The 20,834-nt window shown below is 43.4% G+C and overlaps 1 protein-coding gene across 1 annotated transcript in view; it reads right to left on the reverse strand.

Annotated features, from left to right (window-relative positions):
* Nucleotides 1-19,833, reverse strand: part of ITGB3 (integrin subunit beta 3) — an 80,980-nt gene extending 61,147 nt beyond the window's left edge. The window contains exon 1 of the mRNA XM_067470080.1: nucleotides 19,551-19,833. Coding sequence (XP_067326181.1) covers nucleotides 19,551-19,623 — 73 coding nt within the window. The 5' untranslated portion in view covers nucleotides 19,624-19,833. The remainder of the gene's footprint in view (nucleotides 1-19,550) is intronic.
* Between the last annotated feature and the right edge of the window lie 1,001 nt (nucleotides 19,834-20,834).

Here is a 20,834-nt window from a genome sequence, read left to right on the forward strand (position 1 = left end):
AATTAATGTTTATGTACTGTTTTAATTAATGCTTTATATACTTTAATTGTGTTGTATTATTGTAATTATTTATATGAAGCAGCATCGAATCGTTGCCGTCCTGAGTCCCCCTTCAGGGGAAGAAAAAAGATGGGGTAGAAATACCAGAAATAATAATAAATAATCTCTTACTGTAATTGAAGACTTGTGTGTGAGAGAGAACTAAACTGCACCATTGTTACCCATAATAACAGGATCAGCATTCATTCAGAGCAGTGGTTCCCAATCTTTTTTTGACCAGGGACCACTTTGACCAGGGACCACTCTCCAACATTAGTAGCAAAAGGGTTACGAATCAGTTTTTGGTCAACTTTAGATTCGGTTATTTGAGGTGCTGATTCAGAAAATTGCATTGAATAGAACACATCAGCTCTAGTTTCTGATACAGAACATATGCCATCTAATAGTTGCCATCTGCTCACCCTCACAAAACCATATTTAATAAGCCTCAGCACTATAAAGGGGTTTTGTGAAACCAGTTGCTTTCCTTGCAACAGCGTAGTAATGGTGAGGCCGCAGACCATATTTTAGTTCTTGGGAACCATGAGTGGTCCTTGGACTACAGGTTGGGAAACATCGATCCAGATAAATGCAGTTGAAAAGCAGCAACAGCAAATTTGAAAAAGAACTGAAAAGGGGAAATCTCCAGAAATACAGGTTCTTCACCAGAAAACAGATTTTGCCTGAAGTTTTCAAACGGAAAACATCTCCACTTATTACCATAGACAGAGGCCCATTCTGCACAGCCATATAATTCAGATTATCAAAGCAGATAATCCACATTATCTACTTTGAACTGGATTATAGGAATCATATAATCCAGTTGAAAGCAAATAATCTGAATTTTTATAGCAATGTTGAAGGGGCCTGAATTACAGCACCAGCAAGATAGGAATATTTGAAACACATGGAAAATTGTGAGCTCCTTTAACCTTTCCATTTTGAGGCAAAAATCCAGCTTGACCCACACGGGGTATTTCCCTGCTTCTCCTTTTTCTATAAGATGAAATGACATTTTCCAGCCACCTGGTTCTGAAACAGTGCAGGAATCATGACTCCTTTCAACCAAAACAAAATATAAAAATCCCCATATGTACACAATTAGTGTATGCAAAGAGATTAAGTTGGAATCTTGTTTGTAGTTTTCTATGGAACATGCACGAGTGTTGTTTGTGTTCCTTCATACAAATTGCATAAGACCCTATGTGGAGGCCATCACTAAAAATCTAGGCAGTTCTATCCACACCCTTTATCCTGGGGATCATCCAGAGTGATGAATGCTGGACTATCCCTGGAATAGTTTTGACAGGGAGTCCCACGGCTGCTCCAGGAATGGGAGGGAGTCTGAGGTTGGATCTACATTGCCCTATATTCCAAGATCTGATCTCAGATTATCTGTTTTGAACTGGATTATATGAGTCTACACTGCCAGATTACCTGGGATAAGAAGATGATCTGGGATTGGATCCTGGGATATAGGATAGAGTAGATCAATTCTAACTGTCCAGCAACACCGAACAGATGGCCATTCCTACCATCTCCGTCTTGTTCTTGTTGCAACAGCCAATGGGCACAACATGGCCCATGCTCAACACTCATCATCTGGAGTAATGTCTACCAGGGCTCCAAAGTGATGCAGTAGACCAGTGGTTCTCAACCTGGGGTCCCCAGATGTTTTTGGCCTTCAATTCCCAGAAATCCTAACAGCTGGTAAACTGGCTTGGATTTCTGGGAGTTGTAGGCCAAAAACATCTGGGGACCCCAGGTTGAGAACTACTGCAGCAGAAGAATGGAGAGGACAACAGCAATAGCCTCATCTTTTATCCTCTCTTCCAATCACCTTGTTGCTCTGACTAGCTTCACTCCAGGCTGATGGACACTAGTGATGTCACCCCCACTAGACACCACAATGATTAAAACAGGAGGAGACAGTTAGTGCCAACCTGTATCCCCAAGATGTCCAGCCCAGGGAACATGGGATAGCCATGTGAACATTTGCATTTGGCTACATTTCACAACTGACCCAATTGTTTAATTCAACCCAAAATTATAGTTTGCTCTGAAGTCTCAGGGAGAATTCAGAGCAACCCACAACATTTGTTAATGCAGTGTTTCTCAACCTTCCTAATGCTGCGACACCTAAATACAGTTTCTCATGTTGTGGTGACCCCCGACCATAACATTAATTTTGTTACTACTTCATAACTGTAATTTTTCTACTGTTGTGAATTGTAATGTAAGTATCTGATCTGCAGGATGTATTTTCATTCATTGGACCAAATCTGGCACAAATACCCAAATTTGAATACTGGTGCGGTTGGGGGTGGGGGGATTCATTTTTGTCATTTGGGAGTTGTAGTTGTTGGGATTTATAGTTCACCTACAATCAAAGAGCATTCTGAACTCCACCAACAATGGAATTGAACCAAACTTGGCACACAGAACTCCCATGACCAACAGCAAATACTGGAAGGGTTTGGTGGGCATTGGCCTTGAGTTTTGGAGTTGTAGTTTACCTAAATCCAGAGAGCACTGTGAATTCGAACAATGATGGATCTGGACCAATCTTGGCACAAATACTCAATATGCCCAAATGTGAACACTGGTGGAGTTTGGGGGAAATAGACCTTGACATTTGGGAGTTGTAATTTGGGAGTTGAAATTTCCCATACAGAACCCTCATGACCAACAGAAAACACTGTTTTCTGATGGCCTTTGGCGACTCCTCCAACAATCCCTCGTGTCCTCCCCCCTAGGGGTCCCAATCCCCAGGTTGAGAACCACTGTGTTAATGCATTAAGCTCCATACAAAATTTAGTGGAGCTGATTCATCCCACTTTAGGGGTAATAGCTCAGTGTAGATGTGCTCCTAGGCTTCCAAAATGTCTGATGGTATGCACTCTTTCTTCTTTCTTTTGGTTTGTGGCTAGCAATCTTTCCTGAACATTCTGAACTCCTTTTTTGCCTACTCTATTAGTATTTTATTCTTTTCAACCTTTTACCTGCTGTGACCAAACTGGTCTACTCAAAAGTAAATGAAAATCTTTTAAAGGTAGAGTGTGAAGTCTTTGTATATTCTGTACACTTCTGACATTACTCTGATGTCATCTTCTCCAGTAGAATTCAGTGTGGTGTACATCGCAGTTGCTTCACTTATTCTCTTAGCAACCATCTTGCAAGATGTACTAGGCTGTTAGATATACCTGATTTCACATAGGTGTGAAACTACAGAGGGAGAAATGTCCAATTTAAGGTGTGTGTGTGGGGGGGGGGGGGGAGAATCCTTAACCACAGAAAACTAGAAGCCAAGAAGAAAGGTTCTGGCTGAGCATTTCATTTAAAAAAAATATGTAGACATTGTTATTTATTTATTTACTAGCTGTACCCGCCACGCATTGCTGTGGCCAATCTTCCCACTCTCTTTCTCTCCTTTCCTCTTTTTATTTTCCTTCTTCTGTCTTCCTTCTCTACCTGTTACTTTTCTCGCTTCCTTTGCTCTTTGGTTCCATCCTTCCTTGTCTCTTTCCTTTTTCCCTTCCCTCCCTCTTTCACTCTTCCTTCTCTCCTTCCTTCCCTCTTTTACTTTTTTATTCACTTCTCTCCTTCCTTCCTTCTCTACCTTTCTTTCTTTCCTTCTCTCCTTCCCTCCTTCTTTCCCTCTCTCTCCTTTCTTCCTTCCTCCCTCCCTCCCTTCCTTCCGCCTTTCTGTGTATGTGTTTTGTGTGTGCATATATGTGTGTATATATTTCTGTATATATTTGTATATATGTGTATATATGTGTGTTTGTGTATATATGTGGTTTTGCGCATGCGTTGTAATGTATTTTTGTTTTTCGGCTTTTTAAGCCCCTTCCAATGTGTTTTTCAGTGTTTTTATGAGTGATGGTTACTTGTTGGCCTGACAGATGTCTTGTGTTCAAATTTCGTGTCAATTCGTCCAGTGGTTTTGAGTTATGTTAATCCCACAAATGAAAATTACATTTTTATTTATATAGATATCAAGGAGGCATCTAATTGCATGAGCACCTTCTGTCAGTGAAACTACTTTGGGATGGATTGATTAACTGTGCTGTAAGCAGGACAACAAAAATACATTATGTCATTTGATTAACAATGCAGGATAAAACCATTACTCAAAGCAAGAGCTCCACATCTGGAATCCAAACCAGATGAGACAAAGCTGTGATTTAACTGCCCATTCCACCCACATATAGAGGGGATCATGCTTTCACCATAAAAATAATATGCAGAGAATTGTTGAATCCTGTTTCTTTGTCCCACCTCCAATAATTGGGGTTTTTTCATGTCAGGAGAGACTTAAGAAACTGCAAGTTGTTTCTGGTGTGAGAGAATTGGCTGTCTGCAAGAATAATTGGGTAATTCATGGGGAATCTACATTATAGAATTAATTCAGTTTGAGATCACTACTATGACTCCATGCTATGGAATCCTGGAAGTTGTGGTGTGGTCAAGCACCAGCATTATTTTGCACAGAAGTCTAAGTGCATCATAAAACTAAAACTCCCAGGAGTTAAAGTGGTGTCAAACTGCATGAATTCTACAGTGTAGGTGTATCCCCGGGAGCCCCTGTGGCGCAGTGGATTAAAGCACTGAGCTGCTGAACTTGCTGATCGAAAGGTCACAGGTTCAAATCTGGAGAGCGATGTGAGCTTCCATTGTCAGCCCCAGCTTCTGCCAAACTAGCAGTTTGAAAACATGCAAATGTGAGTAGATCAATAGGTACCGCTCTGGCGGGAAGGTAACGGTGCTCCGTGCAGTCATGCCAGCCACATGACCTTGGAGGTGTCTATGGACAACGCCGGCTCTTCGGCTTAGAAATGCAGATGAGCACTGACCCCCAGAGTCGGACACAACTGGACTTAATGTCAGGGGAACACCTTTACCTTACTATGTGTATCCCCAGCATACAGAAGTCAGAAACAGACATCTGGTATATAATTTTATTCCTCATTCCATATGTCCTGTACTTTTGCTCAGAAGCCTTTAACAGACTGGAATGTTTTTTGCTGGATATATACTTCTATACAATTAGTTGTTTGCACAAATACACAGGAACTAATAATGAAAGAAGCATAGGATGTAGCAATCATAGTTTCGTTTGTAACTGATTTGTCTCAGGGCAGTAGTGACGGGGGTTATGAGTTTGTAAAGAAAGGACAGGAGCATACATGTGATGGGCAAATCCTTTCTATGCAAGTCTTTCAGGACAAGAACACTACGAGTGAATACTACAGCTTCATGGTAGAGTTTTGTATGCAGAATGTCCTAGGCTCAGTGCTTAGTTTCTCCAGTTAAAAGGATCCAGTGGCAAATGACATGAAAAACACTAGAGAGAGATAGTCAAACAATGTAGAAAATACTGGCTAAGAGGGGCAGCCTGATCTGGAAGGCAGTTTTCTTTATTACTTGCATTTGCCCCCTAAAACTGGGCTGGCTCCAGTGCTAAAGAGCCTTAGGCAAAGTGTTAGGTAGGATCCTACTAACAGGGTGATGGACCACTGCCAGTGTGCGACTCCACCCATGTTGCTATTAGGCAGAGTGATTCAAATATCTTGACAAACATTGGGCATAGCAATGATGCTACCCAGCTGTTCTTCCTGAGCCAGCTGGCCTTTTTCTACTGTTGGAAAGCAGGACTGTGATTGCAACACAGCCTGTCTTGTCCATGCTCTAAACCCGGCATCCTCAAACTGCGGCCCTCCAGCTGTTTGTGCCCCCAATTCCCAAAAGCACCAGCACCTTGTTCAATGGTCAGGAATTCTGGGAGTTGGATGCTCAAACATCAGTATAGCCGCAATTTGATGATGCCTGTCTTAATCTGTCCCAGTGCCATCAGATGTCATGGAGGATCCTAAACCTATTGCCTTTGAAGTTATTATTATCATTATTATTGACACAAAAGCACAGTATGTCACAGCAAACAAGATCTATATGTTGGATTTCGTATCACAAAATCAGAAGTCGAACACTTCCCAAGCGTCTAGTACTGTGTGATGTATTTTCGAATGATGTACGCAGATCCAAGTAAGTGGCCTTTTGCAGTTGACAGATCGTGATTTTGTCGATGTTTATTCTTTCCAAATGCCGGCTGAGATCTTTTGACATGGCACCCAATGTGCCAATGACTACTGGGGCCACCTCTACTGGTTTATGCCAGAGTCTTTGCAGTTCAATTTTAAGGTCTTGATAATGGAGTTTCTCTTGCTTTTCCTCAATGCAACTGTCACCCGTATGGCGATATCAATAATCCAGACTTTTTTCTTTTCCACAATCGTGATGTCTGGTGTATTGTGCTCCAAAACTTTGTCAGTCTGGATTCGAAAGTCCCACAGTATTTTTGCATGTTCATTTTCCATGACCTTTGCAGGTTTATGATCCCACCAATTCTTTACTGCTGGCATATTATTATTATTATTATTATTATTATTATTATTATTATTATCTTTATTTGTACCCCGCTAGCATCTCCTGAAGGACTCGATGCAGCTTACAAAGGCCAAGGCCTCAAAACACAACATAACAATACACAACTTAAAGCAAATTAAAAACAGTTAAAACAATATTAAACAACAAGCAGTAAACAATACACCAAGACACAATAAACTGTGCTGGGCCAGAGTAATGGGTACAGATTAAAAGTGCTGACGTGACAGTTGGTATGTAAGGATTATGGGGTAAGTGCAGTTTGCCAGCAATCTTAATTTCTAATAAAGTGCTTCTGGTACTTGTTGTTGGAGGATTCCTATTCTGGAAAGGCACATCGGAACAGCCAGGTCGATGCCTCTCCGGGAGCCTCAGTAGACACCTCTTAGAGCAGCTTCTAAGATAAGCTCCGGAATTTGCTCCTGGAAATAGCTGTTTTTCCACAACTCCCCCAGGATTTATAACCCAAAATGACATCCAAGGGCAAGAAAAGGTCCCGGACCAGCCCCAGCAATGGAACAGGGTCCCATAAATCACCAAAAGCACGGAAACAGATGAGAATCGATGCTTACCTTCCAAACTCCCCGGATATAGCAACATCACAAACTGTGAGTAGCGGAGCACTGATAACACCTTCGATAAACTCACTGAATGTGGGTTCCCCCCTCTCTGACCAGGAGACAAGCCCAGGACAAATGCCAGAGGGTAATGGAGATAATGGTCATTTGAACTCTCCGGGGTGCAGCCCCTCCCTAGACCATGATATGCAGAAATATCGGGAGATATGTTTGCTGTCAGTGGAATCAATGATGCTGATTTTGAACAGACTAGGTCAAATTTCACAACAAATTCAAAGGCTACTAGACTTGCATTCCACACAGTGTTTTCAGGGAGTCAAGCCTGCAGAGACGCCCAGGTGCTCACATGCTGAGGATGCTCCTCTGACCACAGCTGCTGTTAATCACAGTAATAAACCAACAGTTGAAACTAAAGCATGCCTCACTCTGCAAAAAGCCCAGATAGTTCTGCAGCTCAATCAAAATGCTTTGGGCTGGAACCATAAACAACAAATTGTAAAATCACTGGCTTACTTGCTCAGAATCCAGCCCAAACTTATTGACTTAAAGGATCACCATTTTCTTCCAACACAGAATGGTGTAAAACGAATCCTCCTTACCTCCAACTCCCTTGAGATGTCAGACCGCCTAGCTCAAATGAAGGACATCTTATGGAACAGGCATGGCATAACTATCAGTAGGGTATTTAAGGATCAGACAGTCAATCATCTCATTCCTCGAAGTACATTGGACACACAGGTACAAGAAAGAAACCCAACACAGTTAACACAGCTCCAAGTCAGGAATTGTCACCCAGCAGTTGCTTACATTGATTTGGAACTTAAATCAGACCCTAATACAGATTCTTCCATGGCTCCGCCCAAGTCAAGTCCCCCCTCTAAGACTGTTACAAAAGAAAACAACAATGACAGAGATCCATCTGTGATTCCAGTAATGACTCAAGTAACAGAAAAGCCGATCAAAGACACTCCTGCAGGTGCTGCTTTAACCATTCCACACACTATGGACTCTCCTCAACCCCAGATGGAGCTTGCCTCTCCACCGGTCATAGGTGAGGGCTTGCAGACAGCAAATGAGTTTGGCTCTCTACTCGCCAATGACCCACATTTCATTACTCATGTGGCATTGGTCCATCCAGCCCCTTCATCAGAAGGCCAAGTTTCTTACTCACCAAACAATGACCCAGACCTGATACAGAAGGATCGTGACCAGGCCATAGATCCTTTGGGACTATGACAGCTACAGGGCCAGCACGGGGTCAGCCTATTGACTTGGAATGTGGCTGGGTGGCTCGCATCCATTAGAGACCCTTGTTTTATAGACTTTCTTTCCCACTATGATATTATTCTGATCCAGGAATCTTGGGCAGTAGGTGATCTGATAGCTAATGGATTCCACTCGTACTGTGTAGGGGCAGAGCCAGGAGCTACACATGGAAGAGCAAAAGGTGGATTAGGGATTTTAGTCTCTACCACTTTACGTGCCATAACAAGGCCCCTTCCCTCATTAAAAACAACTGCAATGGCAGTGCTAATTCAACTTAAGTATCATACCTTGATGATAATAAATGTCTATCTGCCTCCAACGAGGAAGAAAGCCCAAACTAGAGCTTTATGGTCAGAATTGGAAAATTATGCTGCAGACCTCATGGTGCAGAACCCAAATGCCTCTGTAATTATGGGAGGGGATTTCAATGCAAGAATGGGACCTGATGATGCCACACTCTTTAAATGTTACAAAGGCCTTCCTCCTGCCACTGAATATGAGGTTCCACTTCTAACTCGTCGTTCCAAAGATCAAAAAACAAACTTTGCAGGGTTGTGTTTGGCTCAATCAACATCACGACTGAATCTCCACATCTTAAATGGTGCTCTGGAAGGTGATCACCCAGCAGAATTTACATATCTTTCTGGCTCTAAAATGAGCGCCATTGACTATATAACCATCTCAAGGGACCTTCTTCCATATGCCAAAACCTTGGAAGTTAAGCCCAAGTTTGACAGTGATCATTTTCCTGTCCTGCTGCACCTAAATTCTTTCACCCAAAATACCCACACAGTGGAATGTTTCCAACCCTCCCTATCACCTCCAGGAGGAACCCATGTCAGGGCCAAATGGACTCCCTGTCTGAACCAAAGAATATCTGAGCTCCTGGCCTCTGATCGACTAATGGGACTACAGACTGCCTTGACATCATCAGCATCCCCCAACATACTACTTGACAACTATATGAACATCACTCAAGAAATACAGAAGCACCTAAGGTTTAACAATTTTACATCAAGGAAGCAGCAACAGCAATACTCCAAGCCCTGGTTTGATAAAGATTGCGTCAATGCTAAAAATGCTCTTGTTGCCACTTATCAGGCCTTCATATCCAATACCTCACCATCAGCAGCGCAAGACCTTCTTCAACAAAAGAGGCATTACAAGCAGATGCTCGCATATAAGAAAAAGGAAGCTATGAAAAACAACTGGGTTCAGCTTATCAAAGCTGTCAAAGAGAAAGACTCAGCCACTTTCTGGCATATTACATCAAATGCCCAAACATCTGATCAACCTATTGTGGATTCCCACATCCCTCCGGGGATTTGGGAGGCATATTTCCAGGATCTCTATATGGACACCTCTACTGGAAGGGACTGTCCCAACTTTGATACAGAGAACCTTCCACCATGGCCACCTGTATCAGCTACAGAAATTAAGAACCTGGTTGCCCAACTACGATCAGGCAAGGCCCCAGGAGAAGATCTTATCCCAGCAGAGGCCATCAAGAACAACCTGGATTTCTGGACCCCCATCCTAGCCTCACTTTTTACATGTATTGACAACCATGGCCAAATCCCCAAGGATTGGGGGCTTGCAATCATTGTTCCCATCTATAAAAAGAAAGGGAAAAAGGATGATCCTGCGAACTATCGACCAATCAGCCTCCTTAACACTATCAGCAAGCTATATGCTAGACATCTACAATGGAAACTCCAAGATTGGTTGGAACAAGAAAGCATATTAGCTGAGGAGCAAGCTGGATTCAGGGAAGGTCGATCCACCATAGATCAGTGCCTAGTGCTGCAACACCTTGTGGAAAAATATTCCTCTCAAAACATAACCTCACTGTATGCTGCTTTTATTGACTTTAAAGCAGCATTTGATTCCATCTCGCGAGTTAAACTTTGGGAAAAACTGGAGAGTTCTACAATTGATCGCCGTCTACTATATCTTATACGCCAACTTCATGAAAAGACCACACTCAAAGTAAGATGCAACCCACAGGGCCACCTCACTGAGGCTGTTGAAACATGCAAGGGTGTCAAGCAAGGCTGCATTCTGGCCCCTTTGCTGTTCAACTTCTATATAAACTCCATAGTGGACCAGCTTCAAAACATGGACTTCCACCCCCCAAAGCTGGCGGGAAGACACATCTCCATCCTGCTTTATGCAGATGATGCTGCTGTGCTCTCTAGAACACCCATTGGGCTCAAAAGAGCTTTGAGAGCATTAATACAACATTGCAACACAGATCAGCTCCAACTCAATTACAATAAAACCAAAATCATGGCTTTCGCTAATAGGCCCAGGACTTACTCTTGGAGCATAGATGGTCATAAAATTGAACAAGTTACATCCTTCAAATATCTAGGTGTAGTTTTCCAATCTAATGGTAGCAGAAGAGCTCATGGGGATCAAGTATCCAACACCGCGCAGGGGAGCTCAATTGCCATTCTCAAATATCTCAGGACAAGAGGGGGCCACTTCACACCGGCAGCGCTCAAGCTGTTTGAAGCCAAGTCATTAGCCCAACTCTTGTCTGGTGCTCAGCTGGGCCCCTTCCCCAGTTTTGCCCCATTAGAACTGGTCCAGTCCAAGTTTCTGAGATCGGCCTTGCAGGTACCTAAATGTGTTTCTAATGCCACCCTGCGACTAGAGACGGGTTTTATGAGAGTGGAGGCCAGGGTGTGGGTGGCCATACTTAACCTCTGGCTCAGACTGTCCCGTGCACCCCTTGGCCTTGCCCCACTAACCATGGAGGATGACTTCCAATCCACATGGAAGCAGGCGGTAGCATCCAAAATCTCCTCGCTGGGATTTTCTCCAGGTCTACTATTAGCTATGGATTACAATCAAGCCAAAGCACTTATTAAACAACGTATCACAGACACAGAGCGCCAACTAGATCTGGCCTCGGCTCCAACCTTTCTTGTCAGTGAAGACAGCAGATACCTTGCCTCCCCTATGGCATATTTAACATACTTAGAGGTTCCTATTCATCGGAGGGCTTTCACCCTGGCCCGATGCCACGCTCTCCCATCAGCTGTACTCGAAGGCCGCTACCGGAAGATCCCTTTCCCAGAGAGACTCTGCCCCTGTGACTCGGGTCATGTGGAAACAATAGAACATGTGCTCCTTCAGTGTCCGTTCTACAGGGATACCCGTGCCAGGCTTATCTTACCCCTGATAGACAAGCACCCAGGCCATTCAGGACAATTTTATACCTCCCTGCTACTTGCGGATACTAATTCAGCTACAACCTACAATGTCGCAAAGTTTTGTGCAGCAGCATACAAAATCCGCCAGGGAATGACTAGTTCCAAAAGTCAGCTGTGTGTCCAGTAATCTTCTTCCCTGAATCTACAATTTGGTGATGGATCTGGACATTGTATGTTTTTACCCTGTTTCCCCTTCTGCTCCCTCACCCATATTGTGTTTTTAGTAGTTGTATTTATATTTTTAATGTACCAAACATGCCAGGCTTGTAAGGAAATGTGACACTATTTCCTGTGCTGGTCAATGACCGAAATAAATGTTTTGAACTTTGAACAGCCAGGTCTTCAAGTTCTTTCCAAAGACTGCCAACGGAGGAGCCTGTCTAAGATCTTTGAGGAGGGTGTTCCAGAGTCAGGGGGCCACCACAGAAAAGGCCCTGTCTCGCGTCCCCACCAGACGCGCCTGCGGTGCAGGCGGAATCGCGAGCAGGGCCTCACCGGATGAGCGCATGGGTTCATACACGGAGATGCGGTCATGCAGGTAGGATGGTCCCAAACCATTTAGGGCTTTGTAGGTAAGCACCTGCACCTTAAATTGGGTTTGGAAAATAAACGGCAGCCAGTGGAGCTCCTTGAACAGGAGGGTTGACGTCTCTCTGTAAGGGGCACCAGTTAACATCCCGGCCGCTGCCCGTTGGACCAGTTGAAATTTCCGAGCCATTTTCAAGGGCAGCCCCACGTAGAGCGCATTACAGTAGTCCAATCTAGAGGTGACCAAGGCATGGACCACCCCAGCCAGATCAGCCTTTTCGAGGTATGGTTGCAGTTGGCGCATGAGTCTCAATTGTGCAAACGCCCTCCCGGACAGCGCCGACGCCTGAGCCTGGCATATGGTACTTATGACATAAGTTCCAGTGAATCATCTGGGCCACAGAGTTGTGCCTTTGTTTGTAGTCCATCTTTGCGATTTTCTTGCAATAACTAAGGATATGGTCCATGGTTTCATTAGCTTCCTTGCACAGTCTGCATTTTGGGTCATCTGCTGATTTTTCAATCTTGGCCTTAATTGCATTGCTTCTGATGGCTTGCTCCTGGTCTGCAAAAATCAGGCCTACTGTCTCCTTCTTCAGGGTTTATTTATTTATTTATTTATTTTACTAGTGATATGACCATTTCAAAAGCCTTTGAAAGTAAGGTAAAGCATCATTTGGCTTTTGCATATAAGATGAGGGATGCACAATCTTGCCTGCTACTTTAGGCAGCAAAGTTTCTTTGGGTGGTCCTGCAAGGGAGTGAACAAGTAACAACAGTTGCACCAATAGCAGAGGCAGACACTTGGTGACGCCTGTATCAGTTTGCTATTGAATACATACTGGGTTTTAGCCTGACTTTTAAAGACGTTGTCCAAGGTGCTGATCTGATTTGGAGATTCAGTTCTTTTTAAAGTCTGGACTAAATTCCAGATCAGACTCATGACACTGCCAACCTGGAGACCACTAGCCACCACTTAGTAATACTGGTGTTTGGCTACAGCAGGCAGCAATGACTCAGAGGCTCATTATCAGGAGACTGCAGAAAGGAAAAGAGTAACTATCCAGCATACTTTTCCTGCCAGACAGGAAGGATTCATATGTTCAACACTGTTCACAAGCACGTATCAAGAGTTATGAGCCTGTTAGGACTTGAATTTTACAAAAAAAACCCTGACCTTTTCTTTCTAAGGTAATATTGAGAGCTAGAAGAAACATGGACCCAGTGGCATAGTTGTAGGGCTGTGGGAAAATTATGTGATTGTCCTCCCAAATAAGAATTCTGCCCCCCTTAACGCTTCCCTCTTCTTTTGTATTTAATATTTGCCATGGTTTAATCTACTAACAATAACTCCACCTCCCCATCCCAATTTTCTTTGTTTTCCCTTTCTCGTTTCCCTTTTTATTTTATTGTTGTATAAATTGAAATTTTAAAAAAGAAAGAGTTCTGCCATACAATTGTTTTTCATCACCAAGTTTCTAGCATTGCAGTAACTTAAATTTTTAATCCAGCATTTAGAAATACAATATAAACATCAAAAGAAAATTGTGTATAAAAGTTACCAAGGGAATGCAAAAACTGCAGTATGAGTTGTAGGTGTGCACAATTTTCTCATTTTCTATATTGCTAGAATTTTTGGAGTGAAAATGTCCTATTATGAGGCAGAATTATGGAAGGCGGTACCCTCACCTCCTTGGTTTTCCAAGGAATTGGTGGCGATGAAGCAAGTGAAACGGAGCGATGTTGGTGGAGAACTCGAACTGAATCTGACTGAACATGGACTAGAGCGTACTTGAAAGCCTACTCCATGATGCTCATCTCCATTTCATAGAATCATAGAATCAAAGAGTTGGAAGAGACTTCATGGGCCATCCAGTCCAACCCCCTGCCAAGAAGCAGGAATATTGCATTCAAATCACCCCTGACAGATGGCCATCCAGCCTCTGTTTAAAAACTTCCAAAGAAGGAGCCTCCACCACACTCCGGGGCAGAGAGTTCCACTGCTGAACGGCTCTCACAGTCAGGAAGTTCTTCCTCGTGTTCAGGTGGAATCTCCTCTCTTGTAGTTTGAAGCCATTGTTCCGCGTCCTAGTCTCCAAGGAAGCAGAAAACAAGCTTGCTCCCTCCTCCCTGTGGCTTCCTCTCACATATTTATACATGGCTATCATATCTCCTCTCAGCCTTCTCTTCTTCAGGCTAAACATGCCCAGCTCCTTAAGCCACTCTTCATAGGACTTGTTCTCCAGACCCTTGATCATTTTAGTCGCCCTCCTCTGGAGACATTCCATCTTGTCAATATCTCTCTTGAATTGTGGTGCCCAGAATTGGACACAATATTCCAGGTGTGGTCTAACCAAAGCGGAATAGAGGGGTAGGATTACTTCCCTAGATCTAGACACTATGCTCCCATTGATGCAGGCCAAAATCCCATTTCTAAGCTAAAGAACCAGTGCTGTCCATAGACGCCTCCAAGGTCATGTGACCAGCATGACTGCATGGAGCACCGTTACCTTTTGGTTGAAGTGGTACTTATTTCACATTCACATTTGCATGTTTTTGATCTTCTAGGTTGCAGAAGCATATGCTAACAGTGAGATTCGAACAACCAACCCTTCAGTCAGCAAATTCAGCAGCTCAGCGCTTTAACTCGCTGCACGACTGGAGGCTCCTATTATTCTATATATGTACATATAATGAGATATCTTGGAAATTAATTAATTAATTAATTAATTAATTAAAAAACATTTATATTCCGCCATTCTCACCCCGAAGGGGACTCAGGGCGGAGCACAATATACACAGCAAACATTCAATGACGGGACACAAATTCACATACAATGCATAAACATTAAAAAACATTTATCAAAATATTAAAATACATCATTTAAAACCGTTCTAGTCATCCGCATCAAATCTAATTGGCCTGGTAATCTTTCCTATTGCCGCTTTATTGCCCTGTCCCGAAAGCTTGGTCCCACAGCCAAGTTTTTACCATCCGTCTAAAGGACAGAAGGGAGGGGGCCGACCTGATCTCACCAGGAAGGGAGTCCCATAGCCGGGGAGCAATCACTGAGAAGGCCCTGTCTCTCGTCCTCACCAATCGTGCCTGGGACAATGGTGAGACGGAAAGCAGGACCTCCCCGGAGGATCTTAATCTCTGCGATGGTTCATAGCGGGAAGATGCGTTTAGACAGGTAATTTGGGCCGGGGCAGTTTAGGGCTTTATAGGCCAAAGCTAGCACTTTGAGTTGTGCCCAGTAGCAACCTGGCAGCCAATGGAGCTGGCGTAACATGGGAGTTGTATGTTCCCTGTATGCCGCCCCAGTTATTAACCTGGCTGCCTCTTGTTGGACTATTTGAAGCTTCTGAGCAGTCTTCAAAGACAACCCCATGTAGAGTGCGTTGCAGTAGTCTATCCTAGATGTAACGAGAGCATGGACCACCGTGGCCAAGTCTAACTTCCCAAGGTACGGGCGCAGCTGGTGAACAAGTTTAATTGTGTGAACACTCCCCTGGACACCGCTGCAACCTGGGATTCCAAGCTCAGTGATGAATCCAGGAGGACCCTCAATTTACGAACTTGTGTCTTCAAGAGGAGTGTGACCCCATCCAGCACAGGTTGTGACCCTATACCCTGTTCAGCCTTGTGACTGACCAGGAGGACTTCTGTCTTGTCTGGATTCAACTTCAATTTGCTTGCCCTCATCCAGACCATCACAGCGGCCAGGCATGGTTCAGGTCTTGGACAGCCTCCTTAGCATCTGGTGAAAATGAGTGATAGAGTTGGACGTCATCTGCGTACAGATGACATTGAACTCCAAAACTCCGGATGATCTCACCCAGCAGCTGTTACACATACACCTTATACAATATTTTAAATAATTTTGTGTATCAAAGGACTGATGTAAACTGAACCCTCAGAAAGCAAAGGTGCCACTTTCTCAGCCGCCCATGTCAGCACTTTTCAATTTGGGAGTGTATCATATTTCAGCATTCCAGATAAAGCATGCTCAACCAGAACATAGCTCTAGAAACGCATTACCTATGCTCCAAAGAAACAGACCTTTTAAACTGCACTTTGTAAACAAACCCTTCCTGTACAGAGATTGTATTTTTAAAAACTGGCTTTGTTCCAAGAGATAAGAAACAAATCCCTGGGTAAATAATACACAACAGTGCTGCAATTCTGCACAATTTACTTGGGACTCCTGTTTGAATTGGGATTTTTGACACACTTCCTTTCACTCATTCTCTGCCAAAGAATTCCACCCACTTTCCTCCAATTTCTAGCTGATATTTGTTTATTTGATACTGTTGCATTATCCGGGTGGAGGCCACAAGGGGGTGCTAGACAGAGAAATATAGTCAATTTTTTAGGAGGAGAACCTGTTTCCCCGTTTTCGCTGATTATTCTCCCACCAACTTCTCATTTCATAAATGAGGGATTTTCCATGACAGCGAAATGGGTGGGGGCAATATCAGGAAAACAGGAAAATAGTTTCACTTCTTCAACCCCCTCTCCCCCATAAAATGGACCATCTTTCTCTCTTTAGCGCCCCCTTTGGCCTCTGTCTGAATAATGAAATACAAATATTCTAAATACAAAATATTGGTAATATTGTCGAAGGCTTTCATGGCTGGAATCACTAGGTTCTTGTGGGTTTTTTCGGGCTATAGGGCCATGTTCTAGAGGCATTTCTCCTGACGTTTCGCCTGCATCTATGGCAAGCATCCTCAGAGGTGGTGACCTCACCACCTCTGAGGATGCTTGCCATAGATGCAGGCGAAACATCAGGAGAAATGCCTCTAGAACATGGCCCTATAGCCCGAAAAAACCCACAAGAACCTATTGGTAATATTTTCAATGAAAAGAAATATTTTTAAATGTTGTTATATATATATATATAATGTAATGCAATATGACACTACTAATAATATAATTATTAGGAGCCCCTAGTGGATTAAACAGCTGAGTGGCTGAGTTTGTTGACCAAAAGGTCGCAGGTTCGAATCCGGGGAGTGGCGTGAGCTCCCACTGTCAGCCCCAGCTTCTGCCAACCTAGCAGTTCGAAAACATGCAAATGTGAGTAGATCAATAGGCACCGCGCCGGTGGGAAGGTAACAGCGCTCCATGCAGTCATGCCACCCACATGACCTTGGAGGTGTCTATGGACAATGCTGGCTCTTCGGCTTAGAAATGGAGATGAACACCACACCCTAGAGTCGGACACAACTGGACGTAATATCAGGGGAAAACCTTTACCTTTGCCTAATAATATGATATTACAATTATATATTTATATTGCGTGTAATATTACTAATAATATTACAATATAATGGTATAGTACAATATAGTAATATTTAATACTGATATTGCACTATGCTAATAATATAATATATTGTATGTATATGTATCTTGTAAGAGCCCCTGGTGGTGCAAAGGGTTAAAGTGCTGAGCTGCTGAGCTTGTTGACCGAAAGGTCGCAGGTTCGATTCCGGGGAGCGGCATGAGCTCCTGCTGTCAGCCCCAACCTCTGCCAACCTAGCAGTTCGAAAACATGCAAATGTGAGTAGATCAATAGGTATCGCGCCGGTGGAAAGGTAACGGCGCTCCATGCAGTAATGCCACCCACATGACCTTGGAGGTGTCTATGGACAATGCTGGCTCTTCGGTTTAGAAATGGAGATGAGCACCACACCCTAGAGTCGGACACGAATGGACTTAGTGTCAAGGGAAAACCTTTACCTTTACCTAATAATATGATATTATAATTATATATTTATATTACTAATAATATTACAATATAATGGTATAGTACAATATAATATTTAATACTGATATTGCACTATGCTAATAATATAATATATTGTATGTATATGTATCTTGTAAGAGCCCCTGGTGGTGCAAAGGGTTAAAGTGCTGAGCTGCTGAGCTTGTTGACCGAAAGGTTGCAGGTTCGATTCCGGGGAGCGGCGTAAGCTCCCGCTGTCTGCCCCAACTTCTGCCAACCTAGCAGTTCGAAAACATGCAAATGTGAGTAGATCAATAGGCACCGCGCCGGTGGGAAGGTAACGGCGCTCCATGCAGTCATGCCACCCACATGACCTTGGAGGTGTCTATGGACAATGCCGGCTCTTCGGCTTAGAAATGGAGATGAGCACCACACCCTAGAGTCGGACACAACTGGACGTAATATCAGGGGAAAACCTTTGCCTTTGCCTAATAATATGATATTACAATTATATATTTATATTGCATGTAATATTACTAATAATATTACAATATAATGGTATAGTAGAATATAGGTAAAGGTTTTCCCCGACATTAAGTCCAGTTGTGTTCGACTCAGGGGTGTAGTGCTCATCTCTATTTCTAAGCCAAAGAGCCAGCGTTGTCCGTAGACACCTCCAAGGTCATGTGGCCAGTATGACTGCATGGAACGCCGTTATTAATACTAATATTGCACTATGCTAATAATATAATATATTGCATATATATATATATATATATATATATAGACTAGCCGTCCCCTGCCATGCGTTGCTGTGGCCCACATGGGGGTTCTGTGTGGGAAGTTTGGCCCAATTCTATCGTTGGTGGGGTTCAGAATGCTCTGTGATTGTAGGTGAACTATAAATCCCAGTAACTACAAGTCCCAAATGTCAAGGTCTATTTTCCCCAAACTCCATCTGTGCTCATATTTGGGCATATGGAATATTCGTGCCAAGTTTGGTCGAGATCCATCATGGTTTGAGCCCACAGGGCTCTCTGCATGTAGGTGAACTACATCTCCCAAACTCAATGTCAATGCCCACCAAACCCTTCTAGTGTTTTATGTTGGTCATGGGTGTTCTGTGTGCCAAGTTTGGTTCAATTCTATTGTTGGTGGGGTTCAGATTGCTCTTTGATTGTTGGTGAACTATAAATCCCAGCAACTACAATTCCCAAATGACAAAATCAGGTTTTTTTGAGTGAAGGACATACATTGGGTTGTTAGGTATCTTGTGTCCAAATTTGGTGTCAATTCGTCCAGTGGTTTTTGAGTTCTGTTAATCCCACAAACGAACATTACATTTTTATTTATTTATTTAGATAGATAGATAGAGATAGAGATATAGATATTGATATATCTTGTAAGCCGCTCTGAGTCCCCTTTGGGGTGAGAAGGGCGGCATATAAATGTTGTAAATAATTAAATAAGGTCTGTGGCACATCTCTGTCAACGGTGGCTGGTGCCTCGCCAAAACTACAAATCCCAGCAATTTGGGATCTGTCGTTTGGTGGGGCACCAACTTTCTTTGACAGTTAAAAGTGTTGTCAAACTGCATGAAACTCCAGTTAAAGTGATACCAAATTGCATTCATTCTACACTCTTGATGAGAGTCACCCCAAACTTCTCCCCTATCCCAACTTTCCCAGCCATACACAGAAATGAGAAATGCAATAATCAGCCTTGTCTCAAGTGCAACTTACCCCAGACTTTGGAGGTGAAGAAGAGCATGCTACACATTCCAAGGAGAGTGGAAGAGGAGGAGAATGTGCCCATGCTTTGCCTGTTCAGAGGAGCTGCTGGGGTAGAGTTGGAAGAAACTTTTCTGGGCGCCTCTGTCCCTGAGAGATGCTTGAAAGAGAGCAGGGAAACAGCTGTGTGCCCGCCCCACTCTCCCTCCCTCTCTGCCTGGCTCAGGTCACCAAGGCTTAGCAGGATCCGCCTCTTTCCTTTAGGAACTGCTTTGTTGGGGAGGAGAGATGGAGTGACCGACTCCTTCTGACCTTTATGACACTTTCCAGACCTCTCCCTCCTCTTCCCATTTTCCCACAGCCCCCGCCTCTCGCCAGGGTTTGAGATGCAGTTTGAGATATTATCATTTTCTTTCCAAAGTTCATGGAAACAAACAGAAAAGGAGAGGCGGCTTCTCTTCCGCCTTCTCTGCTGAACAAGGAGGTGCTGTGTTTGGCTGAAGTGAGTCTCCCTTGTTCAAACTCAGGCTGGCTCCACACTGCCACATAATCTTGATTATCAATGCAGCAAGATGGGATTTGTGGTTTGGCGAGGCACCCACTTTCTCTGCTAGAGGCCCCTTCTACACTGCCATATAATCTAGATCAGTGTTTCTCAATCTTGCTAATGCTGTGACCCCTTAATACCGTTCCTCATGTTGTGGTGACCCCCAACCATAAAATTATTTTCGTTACTACTTTAATAACTGTAATACTGTTATGAATCGTAATGTAAGTATCTGATATGCAGGATGTATTTTCATTCTCTGGACTAAATTTGGCACAAATACCCAATATGCCCAAATTTGAATAATGGTAGGGTGGGGTGGGGGGTTGATTTTGTCATTTGGAAGTTGTAGTTGCTGGGATTTATGGTTCACCGGCAGTCAAAGTGCATTATGAACTCCACCAACAATGGAATTGAACCAATCTTGGTACACAGAACTCCCAAATACCAACAGAAAATAGTGGAAGGGTTTGGTGTGCATTGACCTTGAGTTTTGGAGTTGTAGTTCAGTTACATCCAGAGAGCACTGTGGACTCAAACAATTATGGATCTGGACCAAACTTGGCATGAAAACTCAATTAGCCCATATGTGAACACTGGTGGAGTTTGGGGAAAATAAACCTTGACATTTGGGAGTTGTAGTTGCTGGGATTTATAGTTCACCTACAATCAAAGAGCATTCTGAACTCCCCCAACGATAGAATTGGGCCAAACTTCCCACATGTAACCCTCATGAGCAACAGAAAATA

Source organism: Anolis sagrei, chromosome 6 (genome assembly GCF_037176765.1).
Source record: "Anolis sagrei isolate rAnoSag1 chromosome 6, rAnoSag1.mat, whole genome shotgun sequence".
In the NCBI taxonomy this organism is placed as follows: Eukaryota; Metazoa; Chordata; class Lepidosauria; order Squamata; family Dactyloidae; genus Anolis; species Anolis sagrei.